Source organism: Muntiacus reevesi, chromosome 4, assembly GCF_963930625.1.
Source record: "Muntiacus reevesi chromosome 4, mMunRee1.1, whole genome shotgun sequence".
Taxonomy (NCBI): Eukaryota; Metazoa; Chordata; class Mammalia; order Artiodactyla; family Cervidae; genus Muntiacus; species Muntiacus reevesi.
This window is the reverse complement of record NC_089252.1, coordinates 33042297-33060104: the sequence shown is the minus strand read 5'-3', so window position 1 is coordinate 33060104 and position 17808 is coordinate 33042297. Positions and strand designations below refer to the sequence as shown.

At 42.2% G+C, this 17808-nt stretch overlaps 2 protein-coding genes across 4 annotated transcripts in view; one reads left to right on the top strand and one right to left on the bottom strand.

Moving 5' to 3' along the window:
* Window positions 1–5562, bottom strand: part of ESCO1 (establishment of sister chromatid cohesion N-acetyltransferase 1) — a 41200-nt gene extending 35638 nt beyond the window's left edge. The window contains exon 1 of one of the 2 annotated variants that reach the window (XR_010662888.1): window positions 5339–5455. The gene's annotated coding sequence lies outside the window, so the exon portion shown is untranslated. Of the gene's footprint in view, window positions 1–5338 lie in introns of both variants that reach the window. The other variant, XM_065932486.1, reaches the window with a different exon arrangement.
* A 154-nt stretch (window positions 5563–5716) lies between these two features.
* SNRPD1 (small nuclear ribonucleoprotein D1 polypeptide) lies at window positions 5717–16826 on the top strand. Of its 2 annotated transcripts, none has more exons than XM_065932489.1 (5): window positions 5717–5853; window positions 12460–12536; window positions 14047–14238; window positions 16380–16484; window positions 16655–16826. In XM_065932489.1, exons 2-4 carry the CDS (start codon window positions 12467–12469, stop codon window positions 16454–16456), a joined length of 339 nt encoding a protein of 112 aa, XP_065788561.1. In that variant the 5' UTR covers window positions 5717–5853; window positions 12460–12466; the 3' UTR covers window positions 16457–16484; window positions 16655–16826. The 2 variants fall into 2 exon arrangements, with proteins under 2 accessions (XP_065788561.1, XP_065788560.1); XM_065932488.1 differs by lacking the exon at window positions 5717–5853 and adding an exon at window positions 9012–9169.
* The last annotated feature ends 982 nt before the right edge of the window (window positions 16827–17808 follow it).

Below are 17808 nucleotides of genomic sequence, written 5' to 3'. Positions count from 1 at the left end.
AGGGTTGCAGCATGTATCTATAATACCTTGTTCTTTATGGGCAGATACTATTTCACTGTATAAATATATCACATTTTATTTACCTATCCATCAGGAGATAAGTTGTTTAATGGGATGTTTCTACCTTTTGGCTATCATGAGCAATGCTATGAGTAATTCTGAATGAGTTATCATGTGAACATGTGTTTTCAAGTTTCTTGGGTATATACCTAAGAATGTAACTGCTGGGCGATGTGGAAACTCTATGTTTAAGACTAGTGGCTTGTCAAGTTCATAACCTCCTCTGAAAATTCACCATGTCTGCAAGTACCTGCTTTAAAAAACAAAGGTGGGGCATTTAGGGAGTTCATAAATAGTTATATTCTGAACCTCCTGTCCCTATGCTCCCCAGCAGATTCCTGACCCCAAAGCAGCCGATACAGTCACTATGATGCAAGGTTTCCAATCTTGCCACTAATATTTTGGAGCAAATAAAAATCTTTGACAGGGAGTATGCGGGTGTGGGCATGGAGGATATTTTAGCAGCAGCATCCCTGGTCTATACCTACTAGATACCAGTGGCACTTTGCCCTCAGTTCTTACAATCAAATATATTCATATTCTCAGACAATACTGAATGTCCCCTGGAAGGCAAAAATCACCCCTGGATGAACATTTGGCTTACCTTGTAAGTAAGTCAAATGCCAGAGCTGCACCTTTTCTCAGCAACCTTCTGAGTCCTGAACTAACTTCTGATTTCTGTAAGGCGTAGTGTTGGTGATTCCTGTTTTCTCCTTCCACAAGATCTGCTCTACAAATACACTCTTTTCTTCCTTATTTCCCTGTATATCCTGCCAATCCATTCATTATCCCCTATTTAGGGTAATCCAAGTGTTTCTCATGTTCTAAAATGCCCAATAAATACTTAGAAATTAAAAAAGCATGTTTCCTTAACATAAAATTAAATGAATTACCACTAGCCAAAACATAAAATGTTACAACCGAAGCAACAATAAGCCATTAACAGAGAATGCAACAGAAACGTACTGTCCCTAATAAATTTTTCCAAACATTCAAAGACAAAAATCCCTTTATTACACTAGATTTATAATAGATATTCAGTAAAACAACGTTATTCTCACATCATTAGTTAAAATTCTTCAGACAGACATGGACAATTTAATTTTTTAAATTCTCTTCTTCCACCAGTCTCTTACAAATTAGTATTCCCCAAGGTCTGGTCTCTTACCACAAAAGACACATATTAACTAATCTCATTTATACTCATACTTTTGATTACCACCTGTAGACCACTAACATACAAATGAATAGGCCCAACACAATTTCCATCCCTAGTGCTACTCAGATATCCAACAACATACTGAACATATACATCCTGATGTCTTAAAGGTAGCTTAAATTCAGCTGTCAGTCAAGTCATTCCACTATTGCCATTCTCCACAATCTATTATACTACCATCTACCCACATCAAGAATACAAAGCCAAAAAAAAAAATTAATATGACAGCAACAATGACAACAGTAACATTTCATTTCCTAATACCAAGTCCTTAGAAAGTTCCTAGAACTGTAAGCAGTTATTAAGCATTAGTTATAATAATAATTAGCTGTAATAATTAATATACTGATGTAACATTTTTTATGAAAAGAAAGCATGAAAAAGAAAATGTCTATCTTAATTATGCCTCATTTCACTTAACTACTTGTCAACTCTTTCCATATTACCATTATCCCTTTCAGCTTCAGTAATTACATTAATTCTAAACTATTAAATTATTTACCTTAAAGCAGTAGTTCTCAAAGTGTGGTACAGGGATTCTGCAGATTCCAGAGACCCTTTCAAGGGCTCATGAGATTACAATCATATACCAGTAAAAGATCAATTCAAACTGCAAACAGACTGATGAAATTAAAGGAACAGTGTATGAAAAGGATATAGGTATAGTTTCAGACTCCACACCACAACTAACTGTTAAGAAATTACCACTTGTTGAGTTTTATTGTAAAGTCAAAGAAGAGCATCACAATTAATTCAAAATGTTATTCAATTACTCCTCCCATCACATCCCTGTGCAGCTGAATATACGCTTCAAACAAAACAACATAAAGACTGAATGCAGAAGCTGATAGGAGAATCCAGCTGTCTTCTATTAGGTCAAACAATAAGGAGATTTACAAAAATGTAAAACAGTTGCCATTCTTTCCCTAATTTTTTTTTGGGGGGGAGGGTATGGGGAATAGTAGTTTTGCATTTTAAAAGTTATTTATGGGAGGTAGTTTGGGAGAGAATGATACCTGTATATGTATGGCTGAGTCCCTTAACTGTTAACCTGAAACTACCACAACACTGTTAATTGGCTGTACCCCAAAACAAAACAAAAAGTTTAAAGTTTGAAAAAAAAGATACTATGCTTAAGGTTCTCATATACAACATGTATGGGAGAATAAAATAATAAATTTCTAAAAAGTTATTTGTATTAACCTGTAATTATTTATTAGCTATTTATTATAGACTATATATATTAAATGTATTTAATTTCAAATATAGTAACTGCCAATAGATATAACAGACACAACAAAAGCTATTTGAAGTTCTGTATAATTTTAAGAATGTAAAGGGATCCTGATCAAAAAGCTCGAGACCATTATAATTAAAGTAACACTTAAGAGAATTCCTTGGCAGTCCAGAAGTTAGGATTCCACCTTTTCAAAGCCAGGACCAGAGTTCAATCCCTGGTCAGGATGTGGCCGATAAAATAAAAATTTAAAAAGTAACATCTTAAACCCCATTTTAATTTATATACTGAGCTTTATCTCTTGTGAATTTCACATACACAGCATAAATCTTTAGAGTAAGCTGAAGAGAGCAGATGACATAAATCTTGATTTCTTCGGGTGTACTATAATGCACCTAAGCATAAGATGTAGCTTTCTCAAAAAAGAAGACAGGGCGGTCAGGTCAACAGAATGATGTTATTTGTCAAAAGTAACCACAGTAGTTGATATACAGAACTTAGGTGGGAAGCAAGCCAAAGAACTTTTACTGTGCCAAGAAAAAAGGATGCACAGAAAAACATTAAAGTCTGGGCTTGGGGAGAGGGGTGTAAAAGAGTCCTTAAGCACATGATGTATACTTAAAATCTCACTGGTGTTAGTTTCTAACCACGTCTCAACTTCTGATCACCTTCGGTTGAGGCTATTCAAATTACTCAAAGTGTAATATAAACCAGGTAACAAAACTCATGAGAAACATTTAACTATTAAAAAAATCCATTGTGCAATGCCAGTCTCCTTCATTATTAGAATAATTACAGTCAGCTTTGTGCTGTAATGAATGACCAAGCTAAAAAGGGTCACCCAGCAAAAGGGGTTAATGACATTCATTAATTAGGGCCTTTTCCCAGTTCTTCTGGAAGCATAATATATTGATTTAAAGGGCTAACACAAAATCTTGCTTGGAGCTGATGTTAAAACAATTACTTTTTCACTACAAAATCATAATACTAATCAACGAATTTTCTTTACCCAAGAAATAGTAAGATGGGCAGATGTGCATAAAGTAGGGCAAGTTTTCTTCTAAGACGGGTACTTTCAAAGTCACACATCTGACCTAGGGGCATATACTGCATTCTGCCTAAAAAGGGGAAGTATCTGTGTTACAGCTTTCTCACTTCCGTACATGCTCTAGGCCTGAATTTGCAGCTTCCAAATTAAGCACTTTTCATCCTACTCTCAGATCTAATTCCACGGTTAGATTTTTTAGTGGTGTTAGTCGCTCAGTCGTGTCCAACTCTTTGCAACGCCATGGACACAGCCCGCCAGGCTCCTCTGTCCATGGGTTTTTTGTTTTTCAAATTAAAAACAGTTCCACTGCCGCTGGTGCCGGGCGTACAGCAGATACTAAAGACCTGATCAGAAGTCGCTGAATATAGCGTAATTCACAGCATTCAAAATGTTTTAAACTGAACTCGTGCTTTACCCAGCTTTTAAAAAAATGTTGAGAAGGTAAGAAAGCAAAGCACACCCACACCCTACTGTTCTGCTAAGTAGCATTCTTTTGTTGGTTTCTGCAAAGGCTATTTACTGAAACGGCGTTTGACAACACTATCTAAATACTCTGTGCTGCAATTACTTTCTGCTGAAAGAATCCCTTTTCAGTCATCCAAAGGCTACCGGAAAACAAGGTTCACAGTACTTGTCAAACCTCAAAGCTTACTCCTTCCTCCTCCCCCGCCCCGTCTCCTGGAAAACACAGTGCGTGTGTTCCTCACTCAGTCGTGTCCGACCCTGCGACCCCATGGGCTCTACCCCGCCAGGTTCCTCTGTCCATGGGATTCTTCAGGCAAGAATACTGGAGTGGGTTGCCATGCCCTTCTCCGGGGGATCTTCCCAACCCGGGTATCGAACCTGGGTCTCCTGCACTGCAGGCAGATTCTTTAGCATCTGAGCCACCAGAGAAGCCCTACAGTATGAGGTGGGTTTTCAATAACAAAACATTTGGGGATGGGGGAGGGGAAGCTTGAGGGTGTGGGAGAGGGAGTCTTCTCCAGTTTTTGGCCTTGCTCTCTCTCCCATGCTGCCCGAGGAAAACAAACCTTCGTTGTAAAATAATCTCATGAACAGGGATCAAAATCGAGGACTCAACTCCCTTCTGCTCGCATCTATCTCTACAAACTTCGCGATGGCCCTCAACAAACCCAATTTCTACTCCAGAGCAGCCCGGCCTGCGCCCAGATCCTCGGGTCCAACCAGAAACCCTCTCTGACCTTGGACCCGGGCCACCGCTCCCCTCCCAGGCTAAGGATCGTGAAGCCGGGATCCCCACAGCCCAGCCGCAGACTGCAGAGGCCTCGGGGTTCACGCCGGGTCAGCGGGTGGGCGGCGGGCCGCAGAGCGAGCCGCAGGACCGCAGCTCCGCCGGGGCTGGAGCAGCGGCTTCGGGGGAGAAGACGGGAACGAGGCCCGGCTACCTGCGGGCCGACACCGCCCCGGCCGCCGCAATGGCTGCACGCCGGCACGGGGCTCCAGAAGCCCCGGCGAGACCCTGGCCACGGCCCCTCAATACCTCCGACCGCCCAGCGGGCCGCGGCAGGTGATGCGGCGGCCGGGCAGCCGAGCAGCGCAGGTTGGTTGCCTGCCTCAGGCGACCGCGTACCGGAACCGCCCACTCCCTCCCGGGGGCGCCCGGAGCCGGGACCCGAGGAGGAGGAAAGGCGTGCGAGGCGACGCGACCAGAGGGTGGGACGGGAAAGGGGAGAGGCGTTCGGCTCTCTGGAGGGGCTGGCAGCAGGGAGACGAGGACGACAGAGGCGGCGGGGCGGGCGGGACGCTCGCCTACCTTCCTCGCTCCCGGCCGAGGGTCCGACGCGAGCCAGCAGACAGTCTCACATCCGGGTATCGGCAGACACTCAGCTGCTTCTGCCGCTGCCGCTGCCGCCTCCTCTCCCGCGGCACAGAAACGCCAAACTTCCGGCGACGACGGCGACGCCTCGCCCGTCAGATGGGAGTTACCTGGGACCGTCTCGGGCGCGCTTGCGCACCGCTCTTCTGCCCGAACCCGCTCCGTTGACGTGCCCAGAGGCTGAAGATGGCCGCCACGCTCGCTGCGTGTCACGCCGTTTTTCACCCCGGCCGGGACGGCGGGGCGTCTGGAGAGGCGAGCCCGCGTCCGGTCGCAGCGCAGGCGCGGTGGGACGCCTCGCGTGCGCGCCTCCACGGGTGGGCGCCTTGTCACGGAGCGGCGGCCGCTTCCCTTCTTTTCCCCCTGTCGTCTCGGAATAAAGCCACCCACGCCCCCAGCGGTGGAGGTTTGTCTTGAAGATCCGTCGCCAGCGGTTCTTCTGTTGGTTGCAGGTACTGCTCTCGGCGACTTCCAGTTCAGATACCTCTCATCTTCCACACGGGCCAATGTACAGAAAAGGGGAGGCGATTGATCCGTTCTCCCTCCTTCCCGGCATTGCACTCCAGCATCTCCCCAAAATGCAGGGCTTCAGCGTCTCCTTGCACACTTTCCTCCTTGGGCATCAGAGCACAAGAGTCGAAAAGAAATTGGAAGTTTCACCAAATTTAGTCACGGCGTGTGTTGAGATAAAGCTTTGGCTCTTAGAAGCCTCCAAAGATTGAATCCCGGATCCTAGGATTCTTGATTCTACACTGCTTTTGAACACGCCCTCTGTGCTTCTCTTTGCTTATTTGTAGGACTGTGAGCATGGGTAAATGAGTCCTCTTGCCTTTGAGAATCTAAAGAGGTGATCATAAGTGCATTCTCCCTATGTTTCTTACTGCCCTCCTCTTTTGAAGCCAAGTTCATCCCAAAATACCCTCTTAAGTTGGTGAAGCCTGATTTTTTTTCATCATCTTCCATAAAACTTTATAGAGCTGCCTGTCAGTTTAGTCTGGAGAGGTGCTATGGTTTAAAAACCAAAACGAGAGGTCTTGGTGGGTGAGGCCATTGGCCACATCACCATATCTTGTGATAATTGGCAAAAACCTGTCTGCCACCCCTCACCCCCACATCCTTAATCCTTGAGACATTCATTTGTCCCTTGATCAACACAAGTTTAAACACACCCATTTATATGGGATTTTTTTTTTTCAGTAGTAAATACTAAACAGTCATCATCAATTGATTGTTGGGAGGTTGTAGGATCCAGGATATCTATGGGCAACTGTAAATTAGGCATGGATTTTCCACTTAGCAGAGGGTCTGTGCCCCTAATCCAGGGAGTAGACTGCCAACCTGATTAAAGCTGGTTATCTACTACTGATAAAATATCTGACTTATTAATACATTTACCTTCACCTTTATAGATTGTCAAGACAATTGGTGGAATTTTGTGTGTAAACCATTTTATTTGTAATAACTCAAATTCTGACATACACACCTACATAAACCATATTTATGTTTCCATTCCCCCAAAAGAGGCCTTTGTTTTTTAAAAAAGATATTTATTTGGCCACACTGGGTCTTAGTTGCAGCATGTGAGATCTTTTTGCTGCTGCCTGGGAGGTCTAGTTCTCTGAGCCTTGCATTAGGAGCATGGAGCTCCTTAACCACTGAACCATCAGGGAATTTCCAGAGCCTCTGCTTCTGAGTTCTCTATTCACTGTATTTGTATTGACCACAGTCAGGAACATGGGAATCTTTACAAAGGTTATACCGTATACAATCATGTGTGTTTATTTTTGATACATAAGGAATTCATTGTTATTTAGTTGCTAAATTGTGACCACCTCTTTTGCAACCCCATGGACTGTAGCCTGCTAGTCTAATTTTACCCCTATCACATTGTCCATAAAAAGACTCGTGACAGTTAGTGCTGGTGAAGATTTGCATAAGTGAATTTGGTGGGGGTTTGCATGCTGCTAATTGATGCTTTTGAACCGTGGTGTTGGAGAAGACTCTTGAGAGTCCCTTGGACTGCAAGGAGATCCAACCAGTCCATTTTAAAGGAGATCAGTCCTGGGTGTTCATTGGAAGGACTGATGCTGAAGCTGAAACTCCAATACTTTGGCCACCTCATGCGAAGAGTTGACTCACCGGAAAAGACCCTGATGCTGGGAGGGATTGGGGGCAGGAGGAGAAGGGGACGACAGAGGATGAGATGACTGGATGACATCACCGACTTGATGGACATGAGTTTGAGTAAACTCCGGGAGTTGGTGATGGACAGGGAGGCCTGGCATGCTGGGATTCATGGGGTCGCAAAGAGTCGGACATGACTGAGTGACTGAACTGACTGACTGAACTGAATGTTTAGTTGCCAAGTCATGTCTGACTCTTGCATCCAAAAGACTGTAGCCTGCCAAGCTCTTCTGTTCATGGGGTTTCCCAGGCAAGAATATTGGAGTGGGTTGCCATTTCCTTCTCCAGGGTATCTTCCCGACCCAGGGATAGAACCAGAGCCTCCTGCACTGGCAGATGAATTCTTTACCACTGAGCCACCAGGGAAGCCCTTATCATTAAGACATCTGCCTCTAAAAATTGACAATGGAACAGCTGGATTGCCCTGCTGGTTGCATTCTCATTTCCTTATTCTTTTCTTTCCCATGGCTAATCTAAATACTTGTAATATACAAAACCTCAGCTAACTCCAAGAAGACAGAGGAGTCTCATTTTCAGACTGACCCTCCAGCTAGCAGCAAATAAAAGCTTTTTCTTTGCTGCTCCATTCTTGCTGACTTTATTTCAGGACTCTTGATGGTTTTATACTATGAGAGAGTAAAAATTCTTTAAAAATTTCAAGCTAGAAAATAAAAATGATGGCCATTTGGTCCACATTGGATCGCCAGGAGATTATTAGGAGCTGTTGGGAAGACAGGGGGATAGATGTTGAGAAGGTAGCACGCATAAGTCCATTACAGTCTTGCTACTCAAATTGAGATCCATGGACTAGGGGCATCTTCATCAACTGAAGGCTTGTTAGAAGTGCAGGATTTCAGACCCCATGCTGACAGAATCAGAATTTCATTCTAATATTTCCTCCAAACGACATTGATGTTTGATGAGCAATACCTCACAATATTCAAGAATTCTGATGACCAGGGATAAAGTCCAAGTTGGCGATACAAATTAAAGCCCTAGTTTTGGAGATCACCTGGACTAAAGGAGAAAGTATCCATTAGAGAAGCATAACACGATCTCTAGATCTCTGGGCACCTTTTGAGGTTTGTGACCATAATTTAAAGTAAAAATAATCAGTTAAATTGTGTGATTTTCTTCAGGCACACAATGTTGAGGTTCCTGCTGTTGGAGCAGAATTAGCATAATCCTCTGGATTTCTCCCAGAACTAACTTTCATTAACGAGTACATCTGGTGCTGCATACTACACGGAGCCCTGCCCTGCCGATTAAGGGGATGTAATCTCCTCAAATCTTCACACAGAAAGTCTCTTCCTAAACCCGCCCTAAACACCCTCAGCAGTTGCTAGGCACACCCCCAACCGCCAGGGGCCGCAGTGGCGCTTCCCGCAGCCGGAAGGGAGAGTAGCCCAAGCGCGGCCGCGGCGTTTCCGCCGTGCGTCCCTGCGCTCGGCGCGGTCTCTACGTCGGAGCCCCGAGAGTAAGTGTTTCCGGCCATTCATACGCCCGACCACGGCTGTCGGTGGTCGGATTTTGTGTACTATCGGGTCGAAAGGGTGACGGCGCCGCTAGGATGAAGCTCGTGAGGTGAGGAGGTGACCGAGCTGAGTGGGGGCTGGGAGGGGCCCATTTGGGCCCGGAGCGGGAGGCCGGGCTGCTCCCGATGCAGGAGGCGCGAAAGCCGCGTGCGTGCGCGGCCTGCCAACGGCCTCCGGCACCCGCCGCTCCCGCCGGGTCTGGCCCGCGCCGCTGCAGGCGCTCGGGCCTGGGCTTCAGACTGCCTCGTGGCGGGGTCCTGCCTGTCTTCCTAGAGGTGGAAATAAAGGCCGTACCGGGTGTTCCCACCTAGAGTCATAGAGGCCTTAGAGATGCAGCGCCAGGCTCCCAAGCTCTTAACTCTCGGTGAAAGTCGGTAGACTTTGATTGGCGTCGAACTTGTGCTCTCGTCTGGGTTACTTTTCTGCCTTGTCTCAGCATGCAGAGCCGGCAAAAGAGTACTTAGAAGCTGCAGAGGTTTATCAAGAAGTAATAAAACCCAATTCCGAAATGTTTCAAGTCAGGGATGGACTGTTTTGATTTCGTAAGTTTTCTTGATGTGTTCCCCCCCCCCCCCCCGGTGTGTTTTTTCCCCTCTTGTTACTCCCTAGATTTTACGTTATACAGTCTGCATTTATTTCCCTGTGGAATAAGCTTTTGATTTAGGAAGAATCTCCCAACATGGGACAGAATCTCTTTGCTGTATTTTTTGACTAATTACACAGATACTGGAGATTTCTTCTGGTTTGTATCAGTGTTTAAATTTGGCCGGTTAGTTTTGCATACTGAAGACGTGCTTGTTGATTGAAGTAGTTCATTCTGTACTCCCTGCAAATAGATTGGGTTTGGTGGTTTTGCTTGAGACTGAGAGGTGGAACATAGAAACAGAGGTTTCTGATAACTAAGTTTATGTCTTAGCAGGCAGTTATGAACTAAATTAACTAGTTTCCTGTCTGTCCAGTCAAGGATTGTCAGCGTCGACTAGTTTTTGGCCACCTGTTACACTGTACGTTCATAATGGATTATTTTCTTTTTATTTTTTTTTTTCAAGGCAGAGTCCCTACCTTGTTGAAGTTTTATGTTTTGTGGTGAAGGCAGACAAGTAGATAGTTTCTAGTACATTTGAAATAACATATAAAATGCTCATTGTTATATTCAGGGTGGCATTTTAGAGAGAGCTTTTAAGGTCTACTTTTTGTATATTGTTTTCCTTCCAGTTATATTGAGATATAACTGGTGTGTGGTCAATAGCTGCCAACCTGAATCTACAGTTAAGTTTTATGTAATACTTTTTGAAATCAATTTGTCTCATTTAAAGATAGTCCGTGTTGTGACAGAATATTCCTATAAATTTTAATGGATGTACTGAATCCTATTCCATGTCTTAGACTATAGAAACAAAATTTCTAATACCTGAAGAATGTATTTTGCCCCAGGAAAAATGGTTGGTTGTCTTGAGTGGTTTGCAGATTTGGTTGACTTCTTTCAGTATCTCAGTTGGTGACACTATTATTATTTTACTGTCACCCTGGTCACAAACCTGGGAGTCATCCATGACTTATTCCTCTTCATGATCCTAATTATCTGACAAAATTGCCAGGTTTTGGCAGATTTAAGTACCTAATAAGTATCTTTCACTATTCTGTTCTCTTTGATTTTTTTAAATTTAATAGTGTGTGTTTGGATGCCATTTCATTGGTATACTGAAGGATCCCATTCTACCTGAATATTTAAGTATTATCTGAGTATCTGAATTTCAGTAAGCAGAAGGAATTCAGATAGTGAAGGATTTATCAAAAAATTTTAATTTGTTTGGTTCCTGGCTTGAATGGTAGTGTTTATTTCTCCTGCCCTCCTTAAACCCCCCCTGCCACGCCTGTCACACCACTAAGCTGTTCAGACTTCCTTTTTTCCCACCCACTTTTTTTTAACCTCACTTCTTGAAAGATAAATGTCTCATACAATGAAATTTAGCATGCATTTCCCAATTTTGAAAAACGTATACACCTGTGAAATCCACACCCCTGTCTGGCTAATGAACTTCTGGTCTCTCTTCTGTTTCATTGGTTGATTTGTTGTTTCTGTTTCTCAGCTGTGTAAACTTTAATCTCTATATTGCTCTCTAGAAGACACCTACTTTGTCATCTAATGTGATGCTCCACTCCACTGATGAAAACCCTTCAGTTATTCTTGTAGGAGAATTCTTTAACAGAGCGTGGGCATTCCCTGAAAGGAAACTCTTCTCTACTCATTTTCTTAGACTTAATATTCCAGCAGTAATACCTGTGGTTTCTGTGTATATCGTGCTGTTTCTTACTATATCTTTGCTTGTATCTCTCTTGCTGCGTATATTACCAACCTTTCAGACTTCTTACTAGAAGTCCACTAAGATCTGATTACTTCTTACTCATACTACAGTATATTCATGATAAAAACCTGTACGTATCTCCATTGTGCTTTAAATTTATGTAGTTACTTTAAAAAAATATTTTATGTGTCCCTTCTTCCTCTAGAGTTTGAACTCCTTGGAGGCTTAGTCTTGCTCACTTTTAATACTCATTACTAAGCACAGGGAGTGCCAGGTAATATAGAATGGCACATATTATTTATCAAAGAAATATCCTTGGGTTGGATAAAATGTATTTGGATTCAGTTCATTAAGAGAGACTTTTTTCCTTGACAGCAAATATGGAAAGGGAAGGGATTTAGCACATGGGTTTTTCTTTATATGAGAGTCCGTTTGAGACTTGCTTTTATAGAAGATTAAGTAGTTTCCGTTTTTTTGATTGTCACTTAAAAAGTTGCATTTTTAAGGCTAACTTACCTTTAATCATGGAAACATTTTGACCAACTCTTAGTGCTTGTTACAATCCAGGATTAGAGATAAAGCTCCTGATCCTCCCACTCAAATAGACTAGGTGTGGGGACATAGGGAATCCTGCAGTTGTGATTGATGCTGTGGTAGGGTATACAGAGTACATACTATACTATAGACCAGAAATTTTGAATATGAGTTGCATGTTAGAGCATATTGTAGGATTATTGTTCACTTTCCTAGATGTGGTTGTGAATTTGTGAACTCTTCAACTTCCTCGGCAATGTTTCATGATAAGTTAGAGAACAGAATAGATGAAATGAAGAATGGATGGCTATTCAGTAAAGGTTATTGAGGCAGCTTTCTAAACAACTAGGGAAATTATAATGCACACTGTTAAGGGGAATGGGTGCAGACAGCATCCAGAGCACATTTTCTACATCTAGAAATTTCACTTTGATTTCATAAACATGTTTTTGGAGTAGTAAAAGTAAAAACTTACTGTTTATTCTTAATGTCTTTATAGATTTTTGATGAAATTGAGTCACGAAACTGTAACCATTGAATTAAAGAATGGAACACAGGTCCATGGAACAATCACAGGTATGGAGGTTGGATTGAGTTTATAACACTTTTTTCCCCCTGTCTCTTTGACCTGCAGGCCAGGATTCTTTATCTGGTTAGTAACGTTTTACATAGTACAGATTTCATTCCTTTTGTCTGGAGTATTGCATGCACCTTCTTACATATGTCTCGCCTTAAGCTCTTGTGCTAAGACCAGACTGGATTCAGGTTATTCTACATGTAACCACTGTTTTCTTGATTTATGCCTTTTCCACTTTTGCCTGTATGTGCCCCCTAGAGTGTTACATCTTCTAAAACACATATTACTTTTATTAGAATTTTGTGTCCCCTGTTCAATGGTAGAGTCTTTGAAGATAGAGGACAGGGTTTCCATATCTGATTATCTTGGGTAAAACATATATGGGAAATGGGGAGGGGGTGATAAGGAATCATAATTTTACCTAAACATAACAGTTTTGAGTATTTTCTTTGTCTATTTTTCTTAGATGTCTCTTTGCTTTAGTGATGTAAGATGTATGATATGTAGTTTTATATTTAAAGCCACTATGATTCATCACTAACAATAGATGTTACACCCCCCACCCCTACCAAAGGGCAGATTTTTAAAAGAATTGATGAAAGAAAATGCTATCTTAGCAGATGGCCCCATTCTGCTCTCTGAAATATTTACATAACTGGTGATTTTTGTGGGTTTGCTAGAACTTTGCAACACCAATTGCTGTGAGAGGAGATCCATGTAGTATAAGGTTTTGATACAGACTGATTGTATCTAAGTAAGTATAATTTCGCTGTTAAAATTCTGTGATTTTAAACAATGATTTAGTCTGCTCTAGCTCAGTTGATAAAGTATCCGCTAGCAGTGCAGGAGACCCTGGTTCGATTCCTGGGTTGGGAAGATCTGCTGGAGAAGGGATAGGCTACCCGCTCCAGGATTCTTGGGCTTCCCTTGCGGCTCAGCTGGTAAAGAATCTGCATTTGACCCCTGGGTAGGGAATACACCCTGGAGAAGGGAAAGGCTGCCTACTCCAGTGCTCTGAGCTGGAGAATTCCATGAACTCTATAGTCCGTGGAGTTTCAGGGTCTGACGGGCCTGAGCGACTTTCACTTTCACTTCTGGGCTTTGTGCTGCATGTTGTGGAGGAGGCCTAGTGTTCTTCCTGGGTTTTACAAATTCAAGGTACAATGATGGAAGACAAAAGTAGTACAATGAAAGATTTGCCTCACAGATAGTAGGCACTTAATAAATTTTAGTAAATTGGGGGAGCAAAATCTAGTAAAAAATCCAGTTCTCTCCCCCCACTGACAACCACTGTTGTGTTTTTTATATCCTGGCTATATACTTCAGCTCTCCCAATAGGGATAATCATACCATTCACCAGAGGGGCATTGAAGAGTAAACTAAAATGCCTTAGCGTACCGTTCCTGGAACATAGAGCTCATAAATCTGATATGGTACCCACTGTGGCCTGATAGATAAATTGGTTGCCTTGCTTTTTATGCTAATAATTGCCCTCTTTTTTCCCTCCAGGTGTAGATGTCAGTATGAATACGCATCTTAAAGCAGTGAAAATGACCCTGAAGAACAGAGAGCCGGTACAGCTGGAGACACTGAGTATCCGAGGAAATAACATCCGGTATTTCATTCTGCCAGACAGCTTACCTCTGGACACCCTACTCGTGGATGTGGAACCGAAGGTGAAGTCTAAGAAAAGGGAAGCTGGTAAGTTTGAAGGATTATAAACGTTTTTGTGTATGGTATATTTATACCCTAATCCACTTTTCAAAATATGTTTATATCTGCAAACAACACAGGTTGGTTGGTTCTTTTCATTGCCTGTACTTGCGGTGAGTACCCCTGGTGTTTCTTAGGTTCCTGGTATTGCTGTGCAGAAGACCAGTGCTGCTTGTTCTTAACTGCTGGTCCTTTGCGCACGGCGCGGTCCCCCATTCCCTGCACACTTTGGAACATTTGGGGATGAACCCTTTATTCCTGCTATTCTGAAATGTCTTAATGACTTAGCCTTTTGTCCATTTCAGTGTTCTGGGTACTTGGCAGACCCTTTCAGTATGGATATTCTTGTGTTTTAGAGCTAAGAAATTTACTTGTGTACCTTTGATAAATTTCTTCTCTTTTGCTTATTCTGGTCTTTCTTCTTGGAATTCTTAATAATTGAGTTTTCTGACTGACTCTTCTGAGTCTTTTCTCTTACTTTTCTCTCTGTCTTTTATTCTGAACTTGGTGTTGTTTTCTCTGGTTTCTCTTCGTATTTAATCTCTTAATATGCTCTTTATGTTGAAGGCTTTACTGTATGTAGTATCTTGCACTTTGGCCATCCATTGTTTCAGAAGGACCCTGAAAAGAATTTCTGGGAAGGGAGGCTGGACTCCTTAGCTGGTGGATTCAAAGTAAATTTGCTTCTCCACCAAGGTGACCCGAAATTTTAGGATCTGGAGATCTTTTCTGGAGCTGGTTTCCTCAGAAACAGATTCTCGTCAGATGGGAGATGTGTCTGGCAACCAGCATCATAGGAGCAGGACAGGAGAAAGGGACTGGTACTGAACTTAACCACAGTGATTTGAGACTTTTCCTTCCACACACACTAAGAAATACACTTTTTGCATCATGACCTCTTCATTCAAAGTTTCACAAAGAACTGTTTTAGTCTTTGTTAGAACAGTTTAATACATGCAGATGCCCATAAGTTTCCTGTCCTCTTCTCTTTCAGTTAAAAAAAAAAAGTTCAGGTTGTACCACATAGCTCGAAAAACACTGACTTGATCCCTCTCTTCTCTCTGGCGCTATGACTTTTGCTGCCGTCCACTTTTCAACTGTTTTCAAATCCAAACCCTTTTTGCTTCAAGGTCTTAGGTTAATTTTATCTTTTCTTTCCTACCTACCCGTCAGGGAAATAAGCATTATCTTTGCAGGATGGGAAGAGGACTAGCCAGCCTACTGCTCCACGTAAGGGTTGTCCGCCTTTCCCCCTATGTTTTCAGCCTCCTGCCTCATCTTACCCCTGGCTTCCAAGGTCCTAGGTCTTTTTGAGATTATTCTTCCTTTACTAAACATTTGTTGTTCTCAGTTTGTTTTCTGACTTAGGAATTTGTTGAAATTTTTAAACTACTGTGTTTTTTCTGTGCCCTCCCTCCATGGATATTTGCCATTTTTCTTCCTTTTCTATCATAAATAGTACCTCAAAGCAAATTGGAGATAAGTGTGGTTAATCTGCCTTGCTTAAAGAGACGTGGTAGATTGACTCTATTGCTCTGAATGATAAGACTCAGAATGATGAGTAGAAATGTCAGGGTTTTAAAAATACTCATAGATACCTGAAAATAGGAAGTTTAGAGCTAGGATGACTAGGTTAACAGGGATATTGTTACTGAATTAAACTACTAGATTATGATTGGATCAGATGATTTAAGATTTGGAAAAATCACGAGGTTGTCGTTTGATGCAGTGTATCTTAAACTTTCTTGACATGAATTAACTTACTTGGATGCTCTTCAGGAACAAAACTGGCACATAGTGTTTGTGTTCTGTTCCTTTAGTACGAAATCTCTTTCATCTTATGTGAAGTTCAGATCATTTGTGTTTCATTTTGTGGTGAATTTGCAGCATGATAGAAAAAAAAATATTTTAAACCTTGATGAATTTCTCAATAAATAAAGTCAAATGAAACAAATATTAAGGTATTAGGCCAGCAGTTCTGTATGATAAAGTATCGGAAGAGGTGACTCTGAGGTTACATTTGAGAGAAGCTGAGTCAAAGTTTTCTTTACTGTCGGTGCTGTTGGTGGTGGCCAGGTCACATCAGCTTAGAAGAGAATTTACTTTACCTTGTTTTTCTCTTCCCTCAGTTGCAGGAAGAGGCCGAGGCCGAGGAAGAGGACGTGGCCGAGGCCGAGGCAGAGGAAGAGGGGGTCCTAGGCGATAATGTCTCTCAAGACTACTATTTCAAAGTAGTAAGTATTACGGTATATTTTTTGGTACAAGTTTCATTTATGGCAGCCAAGGAAGAGGACGTGGCCAAGGCAGAGAAAGAGGGAGTCCTAAGTGATAATGTCTTTCACGATTACTGTTTCAGAATGATAAGAATTACAGGAATTTTTTGTCCTGGTTTTGTTTATGGCAGGTGGGGAAGGAAGACTAATCCATGACAGAGGAAGACTATGAGGCCAAGGCAGAGGAATTTGAAGTCCTAAGCGATAATGTTCCTGGAGCTTACTGTTTCACAGGGGCGGATGTTCAAGTTTTTTGTACAGGCTTTGTTTGTAGCAGTTTTTAATAAACACAGATGTAACACATTTGTCTGGTGACTGTATGATATTAAGGTTTTAAAGTTCATGTGTATATATTTGATGTCAGCACAGTAAGACCAAGCGTTACTGCTAGGTGGTCCCACAGTCATTCAGTCTCAGGTCAGGCTTCTAATTTTTTGAACTAAAATATTTCTTTTATGAATGTATATAGAATATATACCTTTTTATTTCACATGCACTGGCGTGTTTTATTGTTTTACCTTGATTCCATTCCGTGGAACCTTCCTACAAGTGAAATAAGTCCTTTTTGATACTTCAGAAACTGAGGTCCTGTGGAATGAGGTCTAAAATTGATTCTCCTTTTCCTGAGTTTTGGTCCATCGTAAAAGGTGATGCTCATCTTCTAATTCGGGAGTCGTTGATTTGTCGTCATTGTTAATGGGGGTTTTTTGGGGGGGGGGTTGCCAGACAATGTGTGGGATCCTAGTTCCCCAACCAGGGATCAAACCCATGTCCATTGCATTTGAAGCACAGAGTCTTAACCACTGGACCATCAGGGAAGTCTCTATTTTACATTCTCTGTGTTGAAAGTGTAAACAGTGTTCACTAGATATCTGTTATGAGCAGTGTTGAAACTTGTAAATGTGTAATGTACCTATCATTGGCTCCTATACCAAATACTTTTACAAGTAGTTCTTTAAGAATGAAAAAAAGGCAACTGACTTATTTGCCAGCATAACTGGACTCTTTCCGGTCATTAATAAGGATTTATTGAATTGTTTTAATAGATTAGATTTAGAGAAAAATGTTTTAGTCGCTGTGTGACTCCTGTGCCAGCCCTGTGGATTGTAGTCCACCAGGCTTCTCTCTCCATGGGATTTCCCAACAAGAATACTGGACTGGGTTGCCATTTCCTTCTCTAGGCTATTTTTCCAACACAGGGATCAAACCCATGTCTTTTGCATTGGCAGGCAGGTTCTTTACCACTGAGCCATCAGGGAAACCCTAAAGAACGTACCTCTCAGTA

Excerpts from the sequence above, each read along its gene's own strand:
- SNRPD1 (XM_065932488.1), top strand. Across the intron at positions 12,537-14,046 it reads GGTCCATGGAACAATCACAG|GTGTAGATGTCAGTATGAAT; the intron begins GTATGGAGGTTG and ends TTTTCCCTCCAG. Across the intron at positions 14,239-16,379 it reads GTCTAAGAAAAGGGAAGCTG|TTGCAGGAAGAGGCCGAGGC; the intron begins GTAAGTTTGAAG and ends CTCTTCCCTCAG.